The 22782-nt window shown below is 42.5% G+C and overlaps 2 protein-coding genes across 4 annotated transcripts in view; both read left to right on the top strand.

The window, feature by feature from the left end:
- The window catches only part of USP3 (ubiquitin specific peptidase 3), an 80406-nt gene extending 65600 nt beyond the window's left edge, over nucleotides 1–14806 (top strand). For all 3 annotated transcript variants that reach the window (XM_039865363.1, XM_039865364.1, XM_039865366.1), the window contains 4 exons: nucleotides 8440–8558; nucleotides 9774–9887; nucleotides 10046–10113; nucleotides 11875–14806. In XM_039865363.1, the coding sequence (XP_039721297.1) occupies nucleotides 8440–8558; nucleotides 9774–9887; nucleotides 10046–10113; nucleotides 11875–12040 (467 nt within the window). In that variant the 3' untranslated portion in view covers nucleotides 12041–14806. The remainder of the gene's footprint in view (nucleotides 1–8439; nucleotides 8559–9773; nucleotides 9888–10045; nucleotides 10114–11874) is intronic.
- A 729-nt stretch (nucleotides 14807–15535) lies between these two features.
- FBXL22 (F-box and leucine rich repeat protein 22) lies at nucleotides 15536–21968 on the top strand. The gene is made up of 2 exons (XM_039865367.1): nucleotides 15536–18318; nucleotides 21186–21968. Exons 1-2 carry the CDS (start codon nucleotides 17984–17986, stop codon nucleotides 21529–21531), a joined length of 681 nt encoding a protein of 226 aa, XP_039721301.1. The 5' UTR covers nucleotides 15536–17983; the 3' UTR covers nucleotides 21532–21968.
- Nucleotides 21969–22782: the final 814 nt, after the last annotated feature.

The raw sequence follows: 22782 nt of genomic DNA, 5'->3' as shown, positions 1-22782 counted from the left end.
ACCCACAATCAGGAGCGAACTAAAACCCAGCACTTCTCCCTGAAGAGTGAAAGGTTTGAACCCCACATTGGATACTGCAGCTTTTTAAGACCTGTATGTGAGAGATTAGCCCTAGTTTATGAGGCTGTAGTGAACGGAGAAATGGCTCTTAAAGGGCTTGTATGTAGACCCACTCACCCTAGGGCCAGGCCAGAAGCTGCTGATTGAAAAGCACCCAGACTTTATGTGAAAGAGGCTTATTTGCTAATCCTAAAGTAGTCGCCTTAGGGGCAGGGGCCTGCTGGGGTATTCTCTGGGGATGGAGGCTTGCAGGTGCCATCTTCATGCTCTCCCTCTGCCACACTCCAGAGTACCAGTATATCTCAGAGGGGAGTTTTTACATGCATCTGGTGCTCCAGTTTTTGTGGGTGCTGCCAGGGGACAATTCTATGTCACCTGGCTCTGGCGGCCAGTGGGGCTTACGCTTGGAGGTCCCACAGGACTTGTAACCAATAGAGAAAGTTCTTAAACAGCCACCACCCTCAGGACACAGCAAGAGGCAACAGACCTAGGAGCTCAGTTTTTCTGCAAAAGAGACTTATTAGCTTATCTTCATAGCTGCAGCCTGAAGTGCAGGCTTCTAATTAAACACACATGTAAAGGCCCACTGTAATCCTTCCAGAGTCTTCAGAGGGTGGGCGTATCTTCCTGCTCTCCCTCTGCTGTGCTCCACAGCAACAGTATCTCAGAAGGGGAGCTCTTACACTTGTCTGGTGCTGTTGATTTTGTGGCTGCTGGTCAGGGGATTCCCTTTGGTCTCCCGGCTCTGGTGGCCAGGGAAGCTTGCGTTCCCGCGTCCCATAAGACCATAACAACTGGAGAGAGAGTTCTTGACAGGCTAGCACCCCACAATACTGAATAGATATCAGACTGAAACACACCCCCAGTCTTTCTTTCAAAGAGACCTATTTGCTTGTCCCGGAGCTTGTCCTTGGGGGCAGGCTTCAGGTTTGGCATATATCTAGGGGCCTACAGAGCTGCTCTTGGGATGTAGGCTGGGGTACACCATCTTTGTGCTCCTCTTCTGGCCTGCTACAGCTTGCCAGTATCTCTTAGAAAGGACTTTAATACTTATATGGAGCCCCAGCTTTTTTCAGCTCCAGGGGACACCTCCAGATCACCTGGCTCTGGTGGCCAGATGCAGTCTCACAGGACCATATATATCTGCATACTTTAAAAACTGCTGCCTGAGGGTCTGGTTTGGAATCAGCCTGAATCTAGTGGCTGATGAAGACCCTCCCCTTAGGGATACTGACAAGTCTTGGCACATCCTCAACTACTGGGAACTATTAAAAATAAAATAGGTTGCTTGGACAATCACAGGTTGTTCTGAGAGACAACTAAGAGCTAGGGCAGGGTTGCACGCTAAGGTTCATCTCTTACAGGAGGCACTCCTTCAAGACTGGCAGAGGTGCCTGTTTCATCTAATGCTTAGAAACCAACACATAGAGTGAAGCAAAATGAAGAAACAGAGAAATATATTCTATATGAAAAAAACAAGATAACACCTCAGGAAAAAACCTTAATGAAATGAAGATAAGTAATTTACCTGATAAAGAGTTCAATCTCAGGAAAGGTATGGATGAACACAGTGAGAACTTCAACAAAGAGATAAAAGACCAAATAGAAGTCAGAGCTGAAGAATATAATAACTGAAAACAGCAGAGAGATGAATCAAAAGAAACTATCAGTGAACTCAGAGGGCTCTGGAACTCACCTAATCAGAGCAGCAAAAAGAATGATATGATAAAAATTACAGGCAAATATCCCTGATGAAGGAAAAATGAAGATAGCTTAAGACAGCAGTCCCCAACCTTTTTGGCACCATGGACCAGAGCTCTAATGAGAATCTAATGCCTGATGATCTGAGGTGAAGCTGAGGCGGTGTTGCTAGCACTGGGGAGTGGCTGCACATACAGATGAAGCTTCACTCACTTGCCCACCACTCACCTCCTGCTGTGTGGCCTGGTTCCTAATCGGCCACAGACCAGTACCAGGGGTTGGGGACCCCTGGCTTATGGGACTATGGGACAACATCAAGCAGACTAGCATTCGCATTATAGTGGTCCGAGAAGGAGAAGAGTGAGAGAAAGGGGAAGAAAATTTATTTGAAGAAATGATGACAGAAAACTTCCTTAACTTGAGGAAGGAAACAGACATCCATATCCAGGAATCCCAGAGAGTTCCAAATAAGACAAACCCAAAGGGACACACACTGATACCTTATGGTTAAAATGTCAAAAGTTAAAGACAAGGAGAGACTTTTAAAAGCAGCAAGAGAAAAACAACTTGCTTTGTACAAGGGAGCCCCATAGGACTATCAAATTTTTCAGCAGAAAATTTGCAGGTTAAAAGGGAGTGGCATGATATATTCAGAGTGCAGGAAGAAGAAAACTTCCAACTAAGAATACTTTCCCCAGCAAAGATATAATACTGAATTGAAAGATAGTCTTCCAGACAAGCAAAAGCTAAAGGAGTTTATTAGCACTAAATCAGCCTTATAAGAAATGTTAAAGAGACTTCTATAAGCTTCAAAGAACAGGTGCTGACTAGTAACAAGAAAGCATATGAAAGTATAAATTAATAGGTAAAGGTAAATATACAGTAAAGGTAGTAGATTAATCACATTAAATTCATATGAGGTTAAAAGTCAAAAGTAGTAAAAATTGCTATAACTATAATAATTAGCTAAGGGATACACAAGATAAAAAAAGATGTAAAATGTGGCATCAAACATAAAATGTGAATGAAGAAGAGTAAAAATGTAGACGTTTAGAGTGTGTTCAAACTTGTTATAAGTTTAAAATAGACTTATAAAAAGTTATATGTAAGCCTCATGGTAACCACAAAGCAAAAACCTATTAGATAGAAAGATAATGAGAAAGGAACCTAAGCATACCACTAAAGAAAGTCATCAAACCACAAAGGAAGAGAGCAAGAGAAGAAAGGCACAGAAAAGAACTACAAAACAGCCAGAAAACACTTAACAAAATGGTAATAAGTACATAATTAAATGTAAATGAACTAAATTCTCCAATTAAAAGACATGGTGCAGCTGAATGCATTAAAAAACAAGACCCACTGATACGCTACCTACAAGAGAGTTGCTTCAGATGTAAGGACACCCAGAGACAAAGTGAAGGGATTGAAAAGACATATTCCAGGCACATGGAAACCAAAAGGAATCTGGGGTAGCTATACTTATATCAGACAAAATAGACTTTAAAACAAAGATTGTAATAAGAGACAAGGGTATTACATAATGATAAAGGAGTCAATCCAATAAGAAGATATAACATTAGTAAATGTATACCCAGTATAGGAGCATCTAAATATATAAAGCAAATATTAACAGAGCTAGAAGGAGAAAGAGAGAGCAATATAATAGTAGTAGGGAGCTTTAATACTCCACTTACATCAATGGATAGATCATCCAGACAGAACACCCATAAGGAAATGTCGGCCTTAAACAACTCATTAGACCAGATGGACTTAATAGACAGAACATACTATCCAAAAGCAACAAAATATTCTTCTCAAGAGTACATGCATCATTCTCTAGGATAGATCATATGTTAGGCCACAAAACAAGCCTTAATAAATTTAAGAAGATTGAAATCATATATTTTCCAACCACAGCGGTATGAAACTAGGAATCAATTATAAGAAGGTAACTGGAAATACACAAATACATGGAGATTAAACAACATGCTACTGAACAACCAGTGAGTCAAAGAAGAAGTCAAAAGAGAAATAAAAAAATACCTTGAGACAGATGAAAATGGAAGTACAACATGCCAAAACTTGTGGGATGCAGCAAAAGCAGTTCTAAGAGGGAAGTTTATAGTGATAGATGCCTACCTCAAACAATAAGAAAAATTTCAAACAACCTAACTTTATACCTTCAGGAACTAGAAAAAGAACAAAGTAGAAGGAAGGAAGTAACAAAGATCAGAGCCCTACCCCTGTGCCACCAAAAATAATGAAATAGAGACTAAAAGGATAGTAGAAAAGACCAGTGACACTTAAGAGCTAAGAGTTTATTCTTAAGAAAAATAAATAAAATTGACTAACCTTTAGCTAGACTCACCGAGAAAAAAATAGGACTCAGAATCAGAAATGAAAGAGGAGACATTACAACTCATACCACAGAAATACAAAGGCTCATAACTATAGACAATTATATGACAACAAAGTGGACAACCTAGAAGAAATGGATAAATTCCTAGAAACAATACAACGCACCGAGACTGAATCATGAAGAAATAGAAAATTTGAACAGAATAATTAGTAGTAAGGCGATTGAATCAATAATCAAAAACGTCCCAACAAACTAAAGTCAAGACCAGATGGCTTCACTGGTAAATTTACCAAACATTGAAGAAGAATTAATACCAATATTTTTCAAACTCTTCCAAAAAATAGAAGAGGAGGAAACACCTCCAAACTCATTCTACAAGACCATCGTTACTCTGATACCAAAACAAGACAAGGACACCATAAGAAAAGGAAATTATAGGCCAGTATCCCTGATGAATCTATATGCAAACATCCTCAACAAAATATTAGCAAACTGAATTCAATAATACATTAAAAGGATCATACACCATGATCAAATGGGATTTATTCCAGGGATGCAAGGATGGTTCAGTATCCACAAATCCAATCAGTGTGATACACTACATTAACAAAATAAAGGATAAAAGTCATATGATATCAACAGATGCAGAAAAACCATTTGACAAAATTCAGTATCCATTTATGATTTAAAAAACTCAGCAAATTTGGTATAGAGGGAAGGTACCTCAACATAATAAAGGTCATATATGACAAGCTTGTGTCAAACATACTCAACAGTAAAAAGCTGAAAGCCTTTCCTCTGAGTTCAGGAACAAGACAAGTGCCCATTCTCACCACTTTTATTAAACATAGTATTGGAAGTCCTAGACCGAGTAGTTAGGCAAGAAAAAGAAATAAAAGGCCTCCAAATTGGAAAGGTACAGGTAAAACTTACTGTTAGCAGATGACATGATATTATATATAGAAAACCCTAAAGACTCCACCAAAAACCTGTTAAAACTAAGTGAATTCAGTAAAGTTGCAGAATACAAAATCAATATACAAATACTGTTGCATTTCTATACACTAATAAACTATCAGAAAGAAAATTAAGAAAACAATATCATTTACCACTTCATCAAAAAGAATAAAATACCTGGGAATAAATTTAACCAACAAGGTGAAAGACCTGCACACTGAAAACTATGATATTGATGAAAGAAATTGGAGACACAAATAAATGAACGGGTATGCTATATGCTCATGGATTGGAAGAATATTGTTAAAATGTTCAGTACCCAAAGCAATTTATAAATTCAATGTAATCCCTATCAAAATTCCAGTGGTATTTTTTTCATAGAAATAGAACAGTCCTAAAATTTGTATGGAACCACAAAAGACTGCCTAGCCTAAGCAGTCGAGAAAGAAGATCAAAGCTGGAGGCATCGTGCTCCCTGATTTCAACTGTACTACAAAACTATAGTATTCAAAGTAGTATGATATTGGCATAAAAACAGACACATATTCAGTGGAACAGAATAGCCCAGAATAAACCCATGAATATATGGTCAATTAATTTATGACAGAGGAGCCAAGAACATACAGTGGGGAAAGGACAGCCTCTTCAATAAATGGTCATGAGAAAACTGGACAGCCACATGCACAAGAATGAAACTGGACCACTATCTTATACTATACACCAAAATTGACTCAAAATGGACTTGAATGTAAGACCTGAAACCATAAAACTCCTGAAAGAAAACAGGGGTAAACAAGTGAGACTGTATCAAACTAAAAAGCTTCTGCATAGCAAAAGAAATCAACAAAATGAAAAGGCAACCTACTGAATGGGAGAAATATTTGCAAATCATATGTCTGATAATGGGTTAATTCCAAAATATATAATGAACTCATACAGTTCAGTAGCAAAACAATAACAACAACAAATAATCCCATTTAAAAAGACATTTTTCCAAAGAAGACATCAGATGACTCACAGACATATTACAAGGCATTGACATCACTAATCTTCAGGGAAAATGCAAATCAAAACCACAGTGAGATACCACCTCATACCTGTTAGAATGACTATCATTAAAAAGACGAGAAAACAAGTGTTGGAGAGGATGTGGAGAAAAGAGAACCCTTGGGCACTGCTGGTAGGAATGTTAATTGGTACAGCCACTGTGGAAAACAATATGGAGGATTCTCAAAAAATTAAAAATAGAATCACCATATGATCCAGCAGTTCTGCTTCTGTATTATTATTGGGAGAAAATGAAAACAGTAATTTGAAAAGATATATACACCCTCATGTTCATGGCAGCATTGTTTATAAGAGCCAAGATATGGAAACAACCTCAATGTCCATCAACGGATGAATGCATAAAGAAAATATGATACACACACACACACACACACAACAACAACGGAATATTATTCAGCCGTAAAAAGAAAGGAAACCTTGCCATTTGTGGCAATGTGGACCTTGAGGGCATTATGCTAAGAGAAATAAGAAAGAAAGCCAGATACCATAGGATATCACTTATTTGTGGAACCTATTTAAAAAAACAAACCCAAGTTCATAGAAACAGAACAGATTAATGGTTGCCAGAGGCAGGGTCAGGTGGGTGAAATAGGTGAAGGGGCTCAAAAGGTACACATTTGCAGCTATAAAATAAAGTCATGGAGATGTAATATACAGCATGGTGACTATAGTTAATAATATGTATTGCATATTTGAAAGTTGCTAAGAGTTCTCATCACAAGAAAAAAGATTTTCTAGATATGTATGATGATGGATATTAACTAGACTTACTGTGGTAATCATTTTCAGCATAACACATTTATCAAATCATTATGTTGTACACCCAAAACTGATGTTATATGTCAATTATACCCCCTGGCCACATACTGGCCTATGCAATAACCAGCCCACACCCAAGCTCTGCTAGACCTTGTCCCACTAACCTCCCCTGATGGGGCCCTTCTACTCTGTCATGGAAGCCAAGGCCGACTATGACATGGAAATTCTTGAGTACAGAGATAGTGTTGCTTTTCCTTATATAGCTAGGTTTGTGCTTGCTATCCAGCTTTTCAAAGTAAACAGTATATTGTTTAAAGATGCACATTATGATCTATAAAGGTAAGCAAAGAAATGATTAACACAAAAGTCCGGATACTGGCTGCTTCTAGGGGGAGAGGGCGTTCGTAATTTGGAAGAGGCACACACAGGAAGCTCCCAACACAGCTCCTGCATGTGGTTGCACAGGCTGCCCACTGCATGACTCTAAGGGATGCCATTCACATAAATGGGCTCCTCAGGTACAGGAGAGAATCCATTCCTCTACCTGAGTGGTGGGTACTTAAGCATTCATATTTTTCTTTAAATAGAATAATATTAATTCTCTACAGAATGATACATACATTTTATAGACTTCTGAATATACTACTGATTGTACCAGGAGTCAGCAAACTTTTTCTATAAAGGGCCAGCCAGATAAGTAAATACTTTAGGCTTCTACAGCATATAAAATAAAGGTCTGGTCCCAGTGACTCAACTCTGCAGTTGCAGCTTAAAAGCAGCAACAGGTAATAATATATAAATGAATGGGCATGGCTGTGTTCCAGGACAATTTTATTTACAAAGCCAGGTGGCTGGATTTGGCTTGGGGCCACAGTTTACCAAGGCCCAGTTTACACAATTAAGTGTTTAAAAGAAAATTATGTAGCTCTGGTTTATCCAGGGGATTGGGAGTAGAGTCTGGAATGAAGGAGCCATTGGAGGGTGTAGTAGGAGGCCGATAATGCAGCCTTCTATAATCTGTGTTTATTTTTTCATAAGTTCTGACTGTGAAAATGTTTGATCTAAATTTGCCTTTTTTTTTTTTATGAATTTTGGGTTTTGTCCTCTGTAATGTAAGATATTGAGAGAAAATTGCTGTTTCAACCTGATTTCATTGGGAAACCATTTTTATCAGTTATTCAGACTAATTCTTTCATTAATAATAGCAATTGCAACAACAATAATACCATCTAAAAAAATAATAGTGCTACCAGATGTCAAACATGATGCTAGGCACTTTATACATATTTTTATTTCTTACAGCAGTTCTTCAAAGTAGGTATTATTATTATTATTATTATTATTATTATTATTATTAATTTGGTCTTTTTTTGGTAACTGAGAAAGGCTGACTTTTCCAAGGTCACATATAGCTAATAAAGTGGAGATTTGAGCCTGAGTCGTTCAGCTTTGAAGTTCTCAGTCTGTTTTCCACAATACTCTACCTCTATTAAAGACTTCCTCTTTTAATGCTCTCAAAATCATTTTGGTTTTAGATTGTCTTCGCAGTTTTACTGACTTAGAAGAACTTGATGAGACAGAATTATATATGTGCCACAAATGCAAAAAGAAACAAAAGTCCACTAAAAAGTTCTGGATTCAAAAACTACCCAAGGTAAGTGTTAAGTTTCAAATTATAATGCAGTTTTGAGGGGAAAGTGCTTATGACTGATGAGAAAACAAATTATTTTTATAACTTTATGTGATCTGTTCTGTATTGGTCTCTAGGGTTTTCAGTAAAAGCTAAATAGACCCTTTGAGAATGCATACTTCAGCGTGTCCTGATAACCATTTCCAGTGTGTAGAGGGGGAGAGCAGCTCCCACACCACCACGAAACGATTCTCCCACACCAGCTGGGTGTCCTACAATTCAACTCAGTTCTGAGACTATCCTGAGATAACATCAGATTCCACATGTTAAAGGCTAAATTATTCCCACAAGACCTTTTTCCACTTCAGATGCCAGTCACAAGCCCAGGTTGTTACTTTATGCTTCTGACCTACACACTGGAAGTTACCATGACCCCCTTCTCTTTGGACTGCAGATGCCAGTTGCAAGTCCAGGCGGTTACTTGTACTTCTGATTATCTGTAAATCAGAGGTTCCTATGCCCACCTGCTCTGCCCCGCTCCTTGGGTTCCATTAATTGATCAGAGCAGCTCACAGAACAGAAGAAGCCTGTTTACTTACTAGATTACTGATTTATTATCAAGCATATTTAAGGATATGAATCAACAACCAGATGAAGATATACAGAGCCAGGTTCCAAACAAAGGACCTTCTGTTCTCGCGGGGTTTGGGTCCTGGCATATGGTGGCACCTGGTGTCCCAACCTGGATCTTCTCCAAACCCAGTGTTTTTGAGTTTTTATGGAGACTTTATTACATATGTGTAAGTGTTTACATTATTGTTCACTGGTGACCATTCAGCTTCTATTCCCTCTCCCCACCCTGGAGATGAGGGGGGTGGGACTGAAAGTTCCAGCCCTCTAGTCACTTGGTCTGTTCTCTTGGCAACCAGCCTTCATCCTAAGGCGAGGTCTACCAGTCACCTCATTAACATAAGACATGTTTATCACTCTCATTGCTTAGGAAATTCTAAGGGTTTTAGGAGCTGTAGTCCCAGAAAAGAGAACTAAGACCAAATATATATTTATTATAAATTATAATATCACAATAATGTATGTGTGGAAGAAAGCAATATCAAAGATCAAAAGAAAAACTGATAGGCCATCTAAAATATTATTTGAGAGACATTAGTACCAAGTAATTTTGATTGAAAGGTAAATTAGGTGTTTTATTTACAGTCTTTGTCCTTATCTCTCATCCAGGTGCTATGCTTACATTTGAAAAGATTTCATTGGACAGCATATTTAAGAAACAAAGTTGATATATATGTAGAATTTCCACTGAGAGGCCTAGACATGAAATGCTACTTGCTAGAGGTAAGGTAATTACCTTGGTTAGCCTAGTGAAAAGATGGCTCTTCGGTAAAATTACGTCTTCACAGACAGTGGGTAGAGGTTATTGAGGCAGGAAGTACTGAAGCCATTGACCACTGCTTCTAACTCAGGCCCGGGATGCCTTCTCCCTGTTTCTGCAGCCCGAGAACAGCGGCCCCGAGAGTTGCCTGTATGACCTCGCTGCTGTGGTGGTGCACCACGGCTCTGGGTGAGTATGCGGTGGCCTCGGCATGGTTGGGAATAGCAGTGTAGACCTGCAGTGTTGCACTACTCTTGATAATTCTTCCCAAACTCCCTAAAAAATGGATTCAGATACATTCAAGTAGATGAAGTAGTACTTTCTTTAAGTTTTGGTGTGAAAGAACATTCCTGAGAGGATGTTGTGAACCACGAAGAGAAGGTACATAAAGCAAAATGGAGCATGATTCATTCGAGGCCAACATTTAGAACCCAATCTTGTTGTCCATAAAATCCTGAGTAGTCTTTAAAGTTATTTCTTTTGCCGATTGATATTTAAATAAGAGAAAATGGAAGATTATTTATAACTTAACATTATATTCTCTGAAGATTTTTTATTTTGTTGAATAATTCTTGATTTTTTTTTCCCCCTAAAATTTTGTATTAGGGGTATTTACGGTCTGATTTCTGATCTGTTTGAGAATGACAGCTTTACCTTCAAACTTACAGACTACTATTACTTGGGCAAAACATTATCCATGTTGAAAATCCTTTTCTCCAGAACTTTGTAGACATTGGTCCAGTTGCTTCACCATTCATTCATAGAATTATAAATGATGAGTCCACTACAAGTCTGACTCTCATTCACTTCTTTATAGGCGGCCTGTTTTTTTCTCTTTGGGAAGTTGTAGGATCCTGTTAAGAAATTACATCATATATATTCCTGATAGTTGATAGGGATAAGCTTAGTCTGGTGGCTTCAGCTCATGGAAATGTTTATTTATTCCACCCCATTCTCTATTCTCCCTCTGGAACTCCTGTTAAATGTACAGTGAATTTAGGTCTTTCACACATTTTAACTATTCTTTCATGTTTTCCATCTGTTTCAGAGAACTGCCATGGCTTGTTTTTCCAAATCACCAATTTGGGTTTCATTTATATCCAAATCAAAGATTAGCTTCTCCATGAAATATTTAGATTGTGGCCATCACATTTTTCTGATAACTTTTTCATAACAGCCTATTCTTGTTTTATGGTTGCAGTATCTCCTTAAAACCGTTGGTACTAATTAGAATTTTTAGAGTTCTTTTTGTATTTTTGCATTAAATTCCTCAATGGTTAACTGCTTTACTGTTTTTCTTGGGACGTATCTTTTTGATGACTTTTGGTTGTTTATTCAGGATCATGATAAATGAAGGATGAGGTTGATAATTATTGGTAAATGGTAAGCGTTTTTTCTAGCAATTGTGAAGGTCTCTGTTGTACCAGAAGGCTGCTCTGCCTGGGAGGGCTGGCTCCGGGGCTCCAGTGAGAATGTGTGGGTCAGGCTGACAGAGAAAAGCCCTGACGGCCAAAGTAGGGGGAAAGCGCTTCCCTGGAGGCAGACGACTTTCTTAAGCTTGGTTTTTTCCCCCAAGACTAATGAGGAATCTGGTTCTCAGTTTCCCATGTTTCCACAGGCCTTGACCAATGCTTAATTATATTGAGAGTTCCTTAGCTATTGGGTTTCTCTGTTAATCCAATACACTCCTTTATGTATTCTAGAAAATCCTCAATTTTTGGTCAGTCAGTGGCACTTTTCCCTGTTTTCCAGTGTCAATATATTCCTTGTCATTTCGGTGGGTTTTGAGGAAGATAAAAATGTGAGCTCAAACAGCCATTTTAAACAAGTCTCCAGGATTTATTCTTTGATGATAGTACTTATTAAAATTTATATATCTGTGAGTTTCATGGTTGCACAGTTCCGTCTGATTTCTATAGTCGTCTTTGATATTTTGACTTTTCCTTACAGGGTTGGTTCTGGACATTACACAGCATATGCAACTCATGAAGGTCGCTGGTTCCATTTCAATGACAGTACTGTAACATTGACTGATGAAGACACCGTTGTGAAGGCAAAGGCCTACATCCTTTTTTATGTGGAACGCCAGGCCAAAGCTGGATCAGATAAACTTTAATACCTCCTCTAAATCATTATTCGTCAACTGTACCGGACAAACATTTCCAGTTTTCCATAAATACTTGATCCGAGATTTAATTTCATTATGCACTTTTCAGTTTCCTATTTTGGGTTTAGTTTTATTTTGTCAATGGTAGTGACTTACTGAACATGGGCACCAACTTTTTTTTTTTTAGTTCTACCAGAAAACCTCAGCAGATGTTTTGATTTGCTGCTTTAGTTGTAATAATTGTTTTTATATGTAGTTCCAAGAACTTAGTTCTATTTGACTTTTTTATATTAATGTTTTCAGTTCTCACTTTGAGGCACATTTGCATCAGTGCTTTGGTTTCTCTCACATGCCGAAAGCAAGCTCTGTTCCTGATCATGAAGAACGACATAACTGCCTGCTGTACTGGAGATCAGGTTGACTCTAAATCAAGAATCATGTGTGCATGTAATTTGTGGCCCACGAGATTTCAGTGACTGCTCAGTAATCATTCTTTTTGCTTGTAAGAGATAACAGAGTGCATCATTGAGTAGACCAGGTAATTGATGCCCCTGGTATCTTTCAAGGCTGCTGTTTATCAGCACTAAATAAATTTGGTGGTTCAGTGGTACCTGTACTGAAAATTCAAGAATTACTCTGTTGGTTTTTTGGTTTGGGGGTATTTTTATGTGTGTTTTAATAGAGGTGAGAGTACAGAAAAGTCTAAATAAGACCAAATACATTTAGTGTTAAAAAAATTCTGTGACCCAGCTACATGGCATAGGTGTTACCCAGTGAGATGCAACCATAGCTTTTGTTTGCTTTTTTGAATCAGCACCTAATTCCCCCATTAGTTGTAGCACTGGGGATAACTGCATGTCTGCTTCACTCTTTCTTCCTGCTTTGCCATCTGGGGTTGAAATGCCAACCTCCAGAGCTGATTCTGACCATCATCTGCCCTTCATGTAACACTGTGGGGTCTGCTTCTACAGAAGGAAATGAGAATCTTTATTACTCTAAGGTTTTAAAAACTCTGGCCTATCCTGATAGCAGAGCAAGTTAAAAATATCCTCACTTTGAATAAGTAGAGTTCCTGTTGAGTTTAGTAGTCTTTGTTTTAAAATTGTTCTTAAGAAAAATAGGTACAAGAACTATTTAGATTTAACTTAAATTGAAATTTGGAACCAGAATCCCATTTAACGAAGGTGATCGTGATTTCCGCGCGTGCTTCAAGCCAGTCTGTCGATTATGGGTGGCGGTGGCATTACTTGCAAATTACTTAGAGAAGGAACTCCAAAATAGGCCTGTATGCATGGACCACACACTGTTTTCATGCTCATCTCTTGTCCCAATCATTATTTTTCTCCCTTCTCAATTTTCTACAAGTTATTACAAGGGACAGAAAGTAGTTCATGTTAAGCCAGCCAACCAGACTTTTTGATAATCTTGTTTCTTCTATTAAACAAAAAAGTAAAGATTTTAAGTGTGTAAATGTAAAAGAAATTCTGGTGGCTGCCGTCCTAGGCCAGATATTTGAAGTTGCAGGAGCAGATGCGGCTTCATTTTCCACTTTAGTATTAGCTGCATAAATCCCACATTTTCTCAGAGCAGAACACATCTGCTAAACACTTTAACATGACTAGGAACAAATTGCAATTACGTTTAACCTTGTCCTGTCCGGTACAGGTGGTCACTAGCCACAAATTTAATTAACTTTAAGTTTTTCAGTCGCACTAGCCCCGTTTCATGTTCTGTGGCACAGAACCGCGCACCGCTAGACCATTTCCACCGATGCGTAGTGTTTCCTTGGACAGGGCTGGTCTAAATTTTCACTCCAGAGAAAAACTTTGCCATCGTGTTAGGTCTTACCACTTAAAGAGTCTAGAAGATAATTAAGAGGTGAACATGTATTTAAAATGGTTTACAGCGCTAAATTAGATTAGGTTGAACCATATGAAATTGTGATAGTTGACTTTTTGATCTACAAAAATGAGTTTTGCATAATTTGATCTAATCAGTACATTAACACCACATCTAATTGAACTTGAAATGTGCATCTTCTTTGATTTTGCTAAGTATCTCCTATGAATCCAGGCTCTTTTGCTTTAGAAGGTACACAGCTATAACTTCTAACATTTGCACTTAGATCGTTAGTATCGCTGAATGGGCAGCTGTTATGACTTCAACAATAAAGCTTTGGGCAGTGTTGATGGTGGTGAAAAGCTGTCTTTTTATGCCAGGTGGAACTTAGCAATGGACTGGATTACCTTGTTGAGGAAAGTGGTCCTCAGGCAACACTGTTGGCTTAAGAGATAAACACGTCTCTTTGAATTTTTGTATTTTTATTGCTTGATTTTAAGCAGAAATGTTTGAATGGTATCACGAAGGCTCTTTGGAAAAATGATTGCATCCATTTGAATTGTGCACTTGAACACCAGTGATGTAAATGTGCCTATTTGTATTTTAAAAATTTAACTGTGTAGCCTTATCACACCTATTTTAAAAGCTGATTTTTTTTGTGTGTGTGCTCTTCAGGGCTTTTTCTCTTGTGCCATGCTGTCTCAGGCATGTATGTGGCTTCTCAGAGAACTTATGCTAAGGCAGGGCCTCATGCCGGGTCACATGGCTCCTTGGACAAGAAAACTTTCTCAGAAGTCCTCCCACACAGGGGGGTGATAGAAACAGTTTGTGGCAACACAAATCTCTCTCCATGGTGGAGAAACCTTTGCTTATCCACTGTATTCTACTCAGTGTCTAGTGATGACAAATGTAATAGAATTAAACCGGTAAAGTATACTGGCCCTGGTTGGTGTTAAATGTGTATCTCACCTGTGGAACCTACTCAGCAGCTTGGTTTCTGGGGTTGGGGACGTATTTATTTCTTAAAGCCAAACCTCTCCTTCATTGGTTTAGTGTACATAAGTCTAGTAAGATATACTTATCCCACCTCAACCTCCACTGTCCCCTAAACCTTTCATGTCCCCTCTGTTGCTGATGTGGCCTCTTCATTTGGGCCCTGGCAAAGCTCGTGAGCAAAGTGTGTTCCTGCAGCCAGGCATGGGTCCCAGGTGACCGAGTGTAGCCATGGGAACACTCACTGCACAGGAAGAGGTGGGCATGTGGTAGTGTCATGGCGTAGTCCAGGGTCTTTGCATCGCCTCACTGGATGCAGTACCTTCCCCCTCAGGTCTGAGTGTAATGGAATCCAAACTGCCCTCCGCAAGCATTGGTCGTGCTGTGTTGTAATCATTTGCCATTAAAACCTAGTTTGTATGATGCTGAGAGGATTATGCAAGTGATCGATTTCATTTAAGTTGTAATCACATCCCTTTTCTGCTTCACCAACCTGAACTGTTTTATGGAAAGTATCATTAAAGGTCTGGTCTCTTTCCTTTGGACTATTATTTCTAAATACCTTTCAGTGGAGCCAAGTAAATGATGATGTACTTGCTCAAGCTCTGGAAGTCAGTCAACAGCAAGCTAGTTCTTACAGCACCCTCACCACCTTCACCATCTGGGGCTGTTGGTGTACAGAGGCTCAGATGAAGAGACTTGTGGGCAGGGTGGTGGCGAGAAGAGACCCTGTAGTGCCTACAGTCAGGTGCCTGAGGGAGCTCACCCATGCTCAGTGAAGTCATCCTGTTATGACCTGTGACTGAGTCGCTCCTTGTGATTGCTGATCTTAAAAAAAAATGAAGCCTGCTTGCCTCCTTCACTAGACTACCCCGAGGAACCAGGTTTTGGGTTCTGAGCAAAGGATATTGGTCATCTTTTAAAATAAATGCTTTCAAAAAACATTTTTTACAGTAGGCTCCTATACACTACCTCTCTGCCCCCATGTCCCCTGCAAACAGAAAAAACAATCATCCTTTGTCTAAACCCATCGTTTTCCTGTTACTTGCCTGTTCTTATCAGTTTTCTAAAACTGAAGACAGGTGCTTGCAGCCCAAATGGTTTGGCCTCCAGGTCCTGTATAGCACGTTTCCTTTGGGCAGCTGTGCTGGTCAGAGGCTGTGCAGCTGCTGTTGCTGCAGCCAAGTAGCCAAGCTCCACACAGGCAAAAAGGGAAGCTCTGTTGTCATCGCCCCAGGCCTGAGCCAGAACCCTCCCTGCCGCATTCTGGGGCGCTTCCTAGTGCCCACCCAGAAGAGCAGCAGAGGGGCCAGGCTCTAACCATTCACCCTGCCAGGGTTCTGCTGCTCCAGCAGGGCTATGGGCATGCGACTGGGAAGCCACGAGGAACCAAAATTGACTTCTGATGGCCAGCACACTAAAAGCTGAATGAATTGCCTGTTTGCAGGGGTCGGCCCTCTGAAAAGTACTGGACTGGAAAGGATTTGGGAGGGAAAGTGGAGATTAGGCCTTCTATTGAATACAGGTGTGCTGCTGCGTCCCTTTCTTGAGAATCACAACTAGAGCCTAAAGGGCCTTCAGCTGTCAGCTGTCATTTTGAACAATTAAAATGATTAGCTGGAAATATTAGCTAGTTTACCCTTTCCTTTAGAAACACTTGTTCCATTTAGCTGTTTTGTTGTTTAAGAAAACACCCCTTCTACTTCACCTTGGCAGTGGCTGGGTAACTGAGGCACACAGGACTGCTGATACTGCCTTCTCACAGCAGGGGAGCTGGCTAGAATGGCTGCTTTCTTTCCTTAGCTGCATTCTGCTTTTTAAAGGCAAAGCTGCACCAGGCCTGACCAAGCCTTATTTCTAGAAGAGGGTCCAGCATAGTTGCTTCATAGGTCTTACTCCACACAACTTAGAAAACGTATTCCCATTCCTTCCAGACGAAGGTAATCCCTGACATGGTGTTCCTTGGTCTAGCAGAAAAAACACTGTTCCTCTCTCACTGCTACACAGGCAGAATGAAGCCTTTACTATCTGCATCCCCCAAACCAACCAAATCTAGGCCTTCACAGTAGGATTGAGATTGAAGTATTAGAAAATGGGCCCACCTATTGAGAAATCTTGGTTACTTTTAGGAAGGGAGAACTTAATAGATAAGACCTCCAGGCAGTTTGCCAAATGGAACTAAAAGCATTCACAAGGAGGATGGGGTGTGGCTAGCTTAAAGTATTTTAGTTTAGACTAAAATACTTTAAAATTGTTTCAAGCAGTTCTGTATGAAGAGCTGCCTCATCTATCCTGACATTTTGAGGAATACACACTAAATACAGCAGGGCACGTAACTGGAAAAATGTAAAGCCAAGTAAAAAGTTTAAAACGTGACACACACACACACACACAGGAGAACCCTGGAAATATAAGCTACTTAAGATAAATCTTTTATGAAACAGCTCTGGGTAAAAATAGAGCCAGTTGGGAGGCCCAAAAATCCCTTTGCCTTGTGGAGGGCAGCAAGATTTTGAGGGTAGTTCAGCCTAGCCTGGAAAAACCATCACTACTGAGTAAAAATAACAGAATTAGTGTATTACTCATGGCTTCTGCTTACAGCTCTGAAAAAATGGTCACCCTTAGCTCCTTATAGACAGGTTTCTTCCTACTAAGAGTGGAGTAAAAGACATAATTATGTATTAATACTAGAAAATAAAAACATTCTAGTTACAATTAGGGTCCTTTCCAGGGAGCAGAGCCTACAAGCCCAGACAGAGGGGTCTGGCTAGCCACCTAGAATGAAAATGCTTTGGGAAAAGCCAAATAAGCTCGCTGCTAAGCACCATTGTGCTAAAAGGAAAAGAAATCCCTTTTAAGGAAACTATTTAACTTCAATAGGCTGCTTTTCTGCCAGGATTTTCAATTCCTCTGAATATAAGCCGAGCCACAGATTTGCACGTATGTCTGGATCCTGCCCCCCCCCGCCCCCCCCCCTTAGAGCTTCAGCACCAGTTGTTAGCCAGAAATAAACCCCATTCCACAACCATATATGTCCACCAACCCAGAGCTGGGGAGGAGCAGCAGGAGGTAGGTCAGGTCCCTGGGCTCCAGCCACACTCAGTGTGGCCGCTGTGTACCATGCACATCACCCAGCTCAACAGGGAGTGCCTGCTGCACCTCTTTTCCTTCCTGGACAAGGACAGCAGGAAGAACCTCGCCAGGACCTGCCCCCAGCTCCAAGATGTGTTTGAGGACCCTGCACTCTGGCCCCTGTTGCATTTTCGCTCCCTCACAGAACTCAAGAAGGACAACTTTCTCCTGAGCCCAGCGCTCAAGAGCCTCTCCATCTGCTGGCACTCTAGCCGCGTGCAGGTGTGCAGCATTGAGGACTGGCTCAAGAGCGCCTTCCAGAGGAGCATCTGCAGCCGGCACGAGAGCCTGGTCAATGATTTCCTCCTCCAGGTGTGCGACAGGTAGGTCGCCTCCTGAGCAGCGCTGGCTGATATCCAGAGCTCTGGGAGGTTTATGGGGGGCAGGGAAGAGCAGCTTACAAGACCAAGATGGCTCTGCCTCAAGGAGCCTCAGACTAGGCCAGAGGCAGACCCTCAAGGCCCATCGACAGCAGAGTCCCCAGAAGATGAATAAAAATCATGGAGGAAACAAGTGACAGTCCTCCTCTTAGCCTCATAGTTCCTGGGGCTGCTTCTGCAGCAGAGAGCAACTGGGCTTCAGCTGTCACTGTCTTTCGGGCAGCTGTCCTCCCTGGCAACCATTAAGTGCTGGATGGGTCCAACTGGGCTTGGGTTTTCAAGGTCAGACCCCAGGAAAATGTTCCTAGATTCAGCAATCAGCTCATCCCTCCAGCAAACTCCAAGGCTTGTGAAATGAAAGCTAGGGTGTGCTGGGTTAGCTGAAGCATGCCAGATTAAGGGGGTGAGGGTGGTGACAATCATGGTTTCCTCATTAGAAATGTTAATCTTCATGCTTCCTCTTGGAGAGGGTGTTTTATCCTAATTTTTCAAAGGAGCAAACCAAAGCTCTGAGTTTGTATAATTTGCCTACAATCTAGATTGCCAGATTTTAGCAAATATTCAAGACACTCAGTTAAATCTGAATTTCAGAATAACTGGTATAAGTATGTCCCAAATACATCCTGTATTTGACCTGTCAGAGCCTACTTCCTAGAGTAGCCCATATAGACTTCCTCAGAACACAGACTTCCGCAGCCAGGCTCTTACTGAGCTTTTATCAGTCGGTCCTGCCTTTGAGGAAAGGCACCCCTGGGCTACTATCAAACTAGGCTCAGCCAGCTTGCTGCCACCCAAGTATAATAGCTACTGTTTGCAGGCAGCACGACAGGAATGAAAGTAGTATTGTGGCCCCATCTTTTCTTTTTCAAGGCAGTAGAAAGAAAATAAGATGGACTTGTGACTAGATCTTAACTGGACCAGGCCATTTTGACGGGTTTAACAAGGTCCAGAAATCAGACTGGAGGGTCACATGAGGGGGAAAGCTTGCCTAGAAATTCCATTCTTGCTGTAAGAACCAGATTTAATTCCCTAAATGAGCAAGGTGTGCTGTGGGCCTCCCAGGCCACTGTCTGGGTGCAGCAAAGAGCCCTGGCAACACAAAGTGTAAAGGGCTTGGTGGTCAGGGTTCTGTGCTGAGTCCCCCAGTTCTGCTACTGTCTGACCATGTGACCTCAACCCAAATATTTAAATTTTCAATCTCATCATCTGTCAAATAGAATAAATCACTTATGTCACAGGCTAAGAATTAAATGACACAGTAGCACTGACACACATTAGGTAAAGTAAGTATCAAATCTGGTTCTGGCAATCAGCTGGGGCACGATGATAGTGAGGAACAGCTAAGGCTGACTGGACAGGGAGGGAGCTGTCGCTTTGGTTTCTTCCTCCATCAAGAATATTCTAAAGTTTTGAGGAAAGGATCATTCAACACCCTGGCTTAAACACTTAATCCTCATAACTACCCTGAGGTTAATAATTTCTCCCAACTGACTTTGTCCCACAAAGTTCAGACATTTGTCCTGGATCAGACAGCAAGTAAATCATAGACAAGTTACTTGAGCTCTCTGGGTCAGTTTCTTCATTCACAAAACTAGGGGTATAGAAGTTGATGTGAAGATGAAGGCATGTGAACCTGGGAAGATGGAGTGGGTTCAGTGTGTGAAATGTGGTGGTGCCCAGTCTATTTTAGTTCCTCATCCCCTTCTCTAGGCACAAGGGGGCCAAGCTGGCTCAGGCAGGTGCAGTCAAGGGACTAAGGAGGAGCATGATGGGCAAAGCCAAAGGAAAGGACAATCCTCGGTCCAAACTCCAGCTCCCTCTGGCTATAGGGAGCCAAGGCCTGTGCCCAAGACAGGTCCTTCTTGAATGGAAATGGCCTGATTCTGTTTACACCCTGAAGAGGGTTACAATTGCCTACAGAAGGCCCAAAGCAGGCTACTCATACCCCAAAATCTCACCTAACCTTCACAACAACCCCACTGGGAGGCATTATTCCCTCCCTCACTGCCTACCGCCCCACCAGGAAAATTAGGCCACATTGTAGATCTGCCAAGACTAACTTTGCTCAAGATCTTTTTCTCCATCAGGTTCTGGTAATAAAGCTGGGACAGATGGGCCTCCAGGCTTTCTAGACAAGTTACCTCTGTGACTCTGTATTCACCTCAGGCCTGGTTCTAGGTACTTCCAGTTCTTGACCTAGCCTGGCGTCACAGTGGGAGGTGTACTAACTCTGAAACTAGGGCTTTAGAACCCAGAGCCAGTACTCACAAGCGCGCACCCCATCTCCCTGCCTCAAAGGTTGGAATGGACCTGTTTCGAAGCCACCCAATAGGAAACCCTTCCTCCCTTCCTGTCCTGTGTGAAGAAGCGTCAAGGCCTCAGTTTAAGGCTAGACCGGAGCTATCACCACGAACCACTTCCTCTATCCCAACCCAGGGGAACGAGTCCGGGGAGAACCAATGAAACTACAGTTGTCTTTCCTGGAACCAGCATCCCCCACTGCCAGCAGGAGCAGGACTTGGGCTCCCCACTGGGGAATCCTAGGAAAAGCCCACGCAGATTAAGGTATGGTGCGTGGACAAGGCAGAAAGAGCAGTGGAAACGCGACAGTAGCCCTGGTTAGCCGCGTCATCGCAGGCAGCAAGTTTCTTGAACTCGCTGGGCTCGGTTCCTCCTCTGTAAACTGCGGAGAGTTCCCCTGGGCGGTTCGGGTGACGACCAGCCAGTGACCTCCTGCACGGGCGTGGCCAGGGGCGTGCTAACTGTGCCGTCCTCAGCCCGAGCCCGTCGTCACGGTGTTCTCTCCACAGGTGCCCCAATCTGGCGTCTGTCACGCTGTCGGGATGCGGCCACGTAACTGACGACTGCCTGGCGCGCCTGCTGCGCTGCTGCCCGCGCCTGCGCGTGCTGTGCCTGGAGAACTGCGCGCGCGTCACCAATCGCACGCTGGCTGCCGTGGCGGCGCACGGGCGCGCGCTGCAGACGCTGCACGTGGACTTCTGCCGCAACGTGAGCGCGGCCGGCCTGCGCCGCCTGCGTGCCGCGTGCCCGCGCCTGGCGCTGCGCGCCGAGCACAGCGCAGCTATGATCCCCGACCAGCCCCCGCGCGGCCCGCTCGCGCCTGGTCTCGCCCTCCGCAAGCGGCTCCTGCGCTAGTCCGCGGGGTCGCGGAAGGACACCGGCCTCGTCTCCGAGCGGAAGGAGGGGCGAGCGGAATTAACAATCCCAGCTGCTCCACCTGCCAGCCTGTCGCCGTCTTCTGAGCCTGTTTCCCCGTCTGCAAAATGGGGATACGAATGCCTACCTCACATTAGATTTTATGGTTAGGATGAGTGCGAGATTAAATGATCGGATGCCTGGAAAACACTCGGGTGGTTCTCACTAAACACCGGCACCTTTCCTTGTCTCCCTTCCGCAGCAGCGGGAGGCGACTACACCGTCCTCCCGACCTGCGTAACGCAAGGCGGACGCACGCCGCAGCGGGTGGGGGGATTGCCGGGAGGAGCAAGACGCCCTGGGAACGAAACTGAGTGGCCCCGGCGGCCGCCCTCTCTTGCAGTCCCCCAGCAGCCCTCGGAGGCCCCGCCAACGGCGCAGGCTTCCTGGGAAAGTGGCCTCCGTGCTGCGCCAGCGGGTGGGATGAGTGGAGGAACCCCGGGCGCAGAGCCCAGCCGCTTCGGCTCCCACCTGCGGCTTTGCTCCGCGCCCACGCCAGCCCTCTCGCTTTTCCGCGGGCAGGTGCATTCTTAGGAGTTTGTACACGCGATTCTAGAAAATTCACGTATTGGTGTGACTCTTAACAAACATAAATTGCATAGTTATTATTTTTTGTTCTCGTGAAGGAAAATAGTTAAAAAAACCCAGAGCAAAAGCAGTGGCCCTGGTTAGGTCTTTTGATAAAGAAACCATTATAAGCTGATGCAGAGTTAGATTTTTTACCTGCTGAATTTGCTGAACGTCAGCAAACGCCTTGTCTTCAATTTCAGGGCTTTCGTCCCTTACGTCCCGCCTTTAGCCACCAAGTAAAGGCTCTGAGCCACCCAGCAGCCTCCTGCTCTCAGGTACCTGGGGGCAACTTTGGCTAAGTGGGGAAGGCCGGAAGCACTAATGAGTGGTGGCCAGTGCTCACACTCTGGCTCTACCCATCACCAGCTGTGACCAAAGCTCCTTACCTATCTGAGGCCAGGTGTTTTCTTTTTTGTGAAAGGGGAGCTTGATTCCTACTCACTGGTTCCTTAATTCGTTGCCCAAATATTGGGGGGATAGCAAGGGAAAAGAGACAAGTTCTATTCTCATGGTGCTTACATTTCAGTAGGGGAAGAGACAGCAAGTACAGTAAGTCTTAACCGCATTGATTCTTGGAACTACAGAGAATGGAGGTATAATGAAACCAACTTTGCCATAGGC

This window comes from Pteropus medius, unplaced genomic scaffold, assembly GCF_902729225.1.
Source record: "Pteropus medius unplaced genomic scaffold, Ma_sr-lr_union100, whole genome shotgun sequence".
Taxonomy (NCBI): Eukaryota; Metazoa; Chordata; class Mammalia; order Chiroptera; family Pteropodidae; genus Pteropus; species Pteropus medius.
Note: the sequence above shows the minus strand (reverse complement) of the source record. Positions and strands in the feature narration are given on the sequence as shown.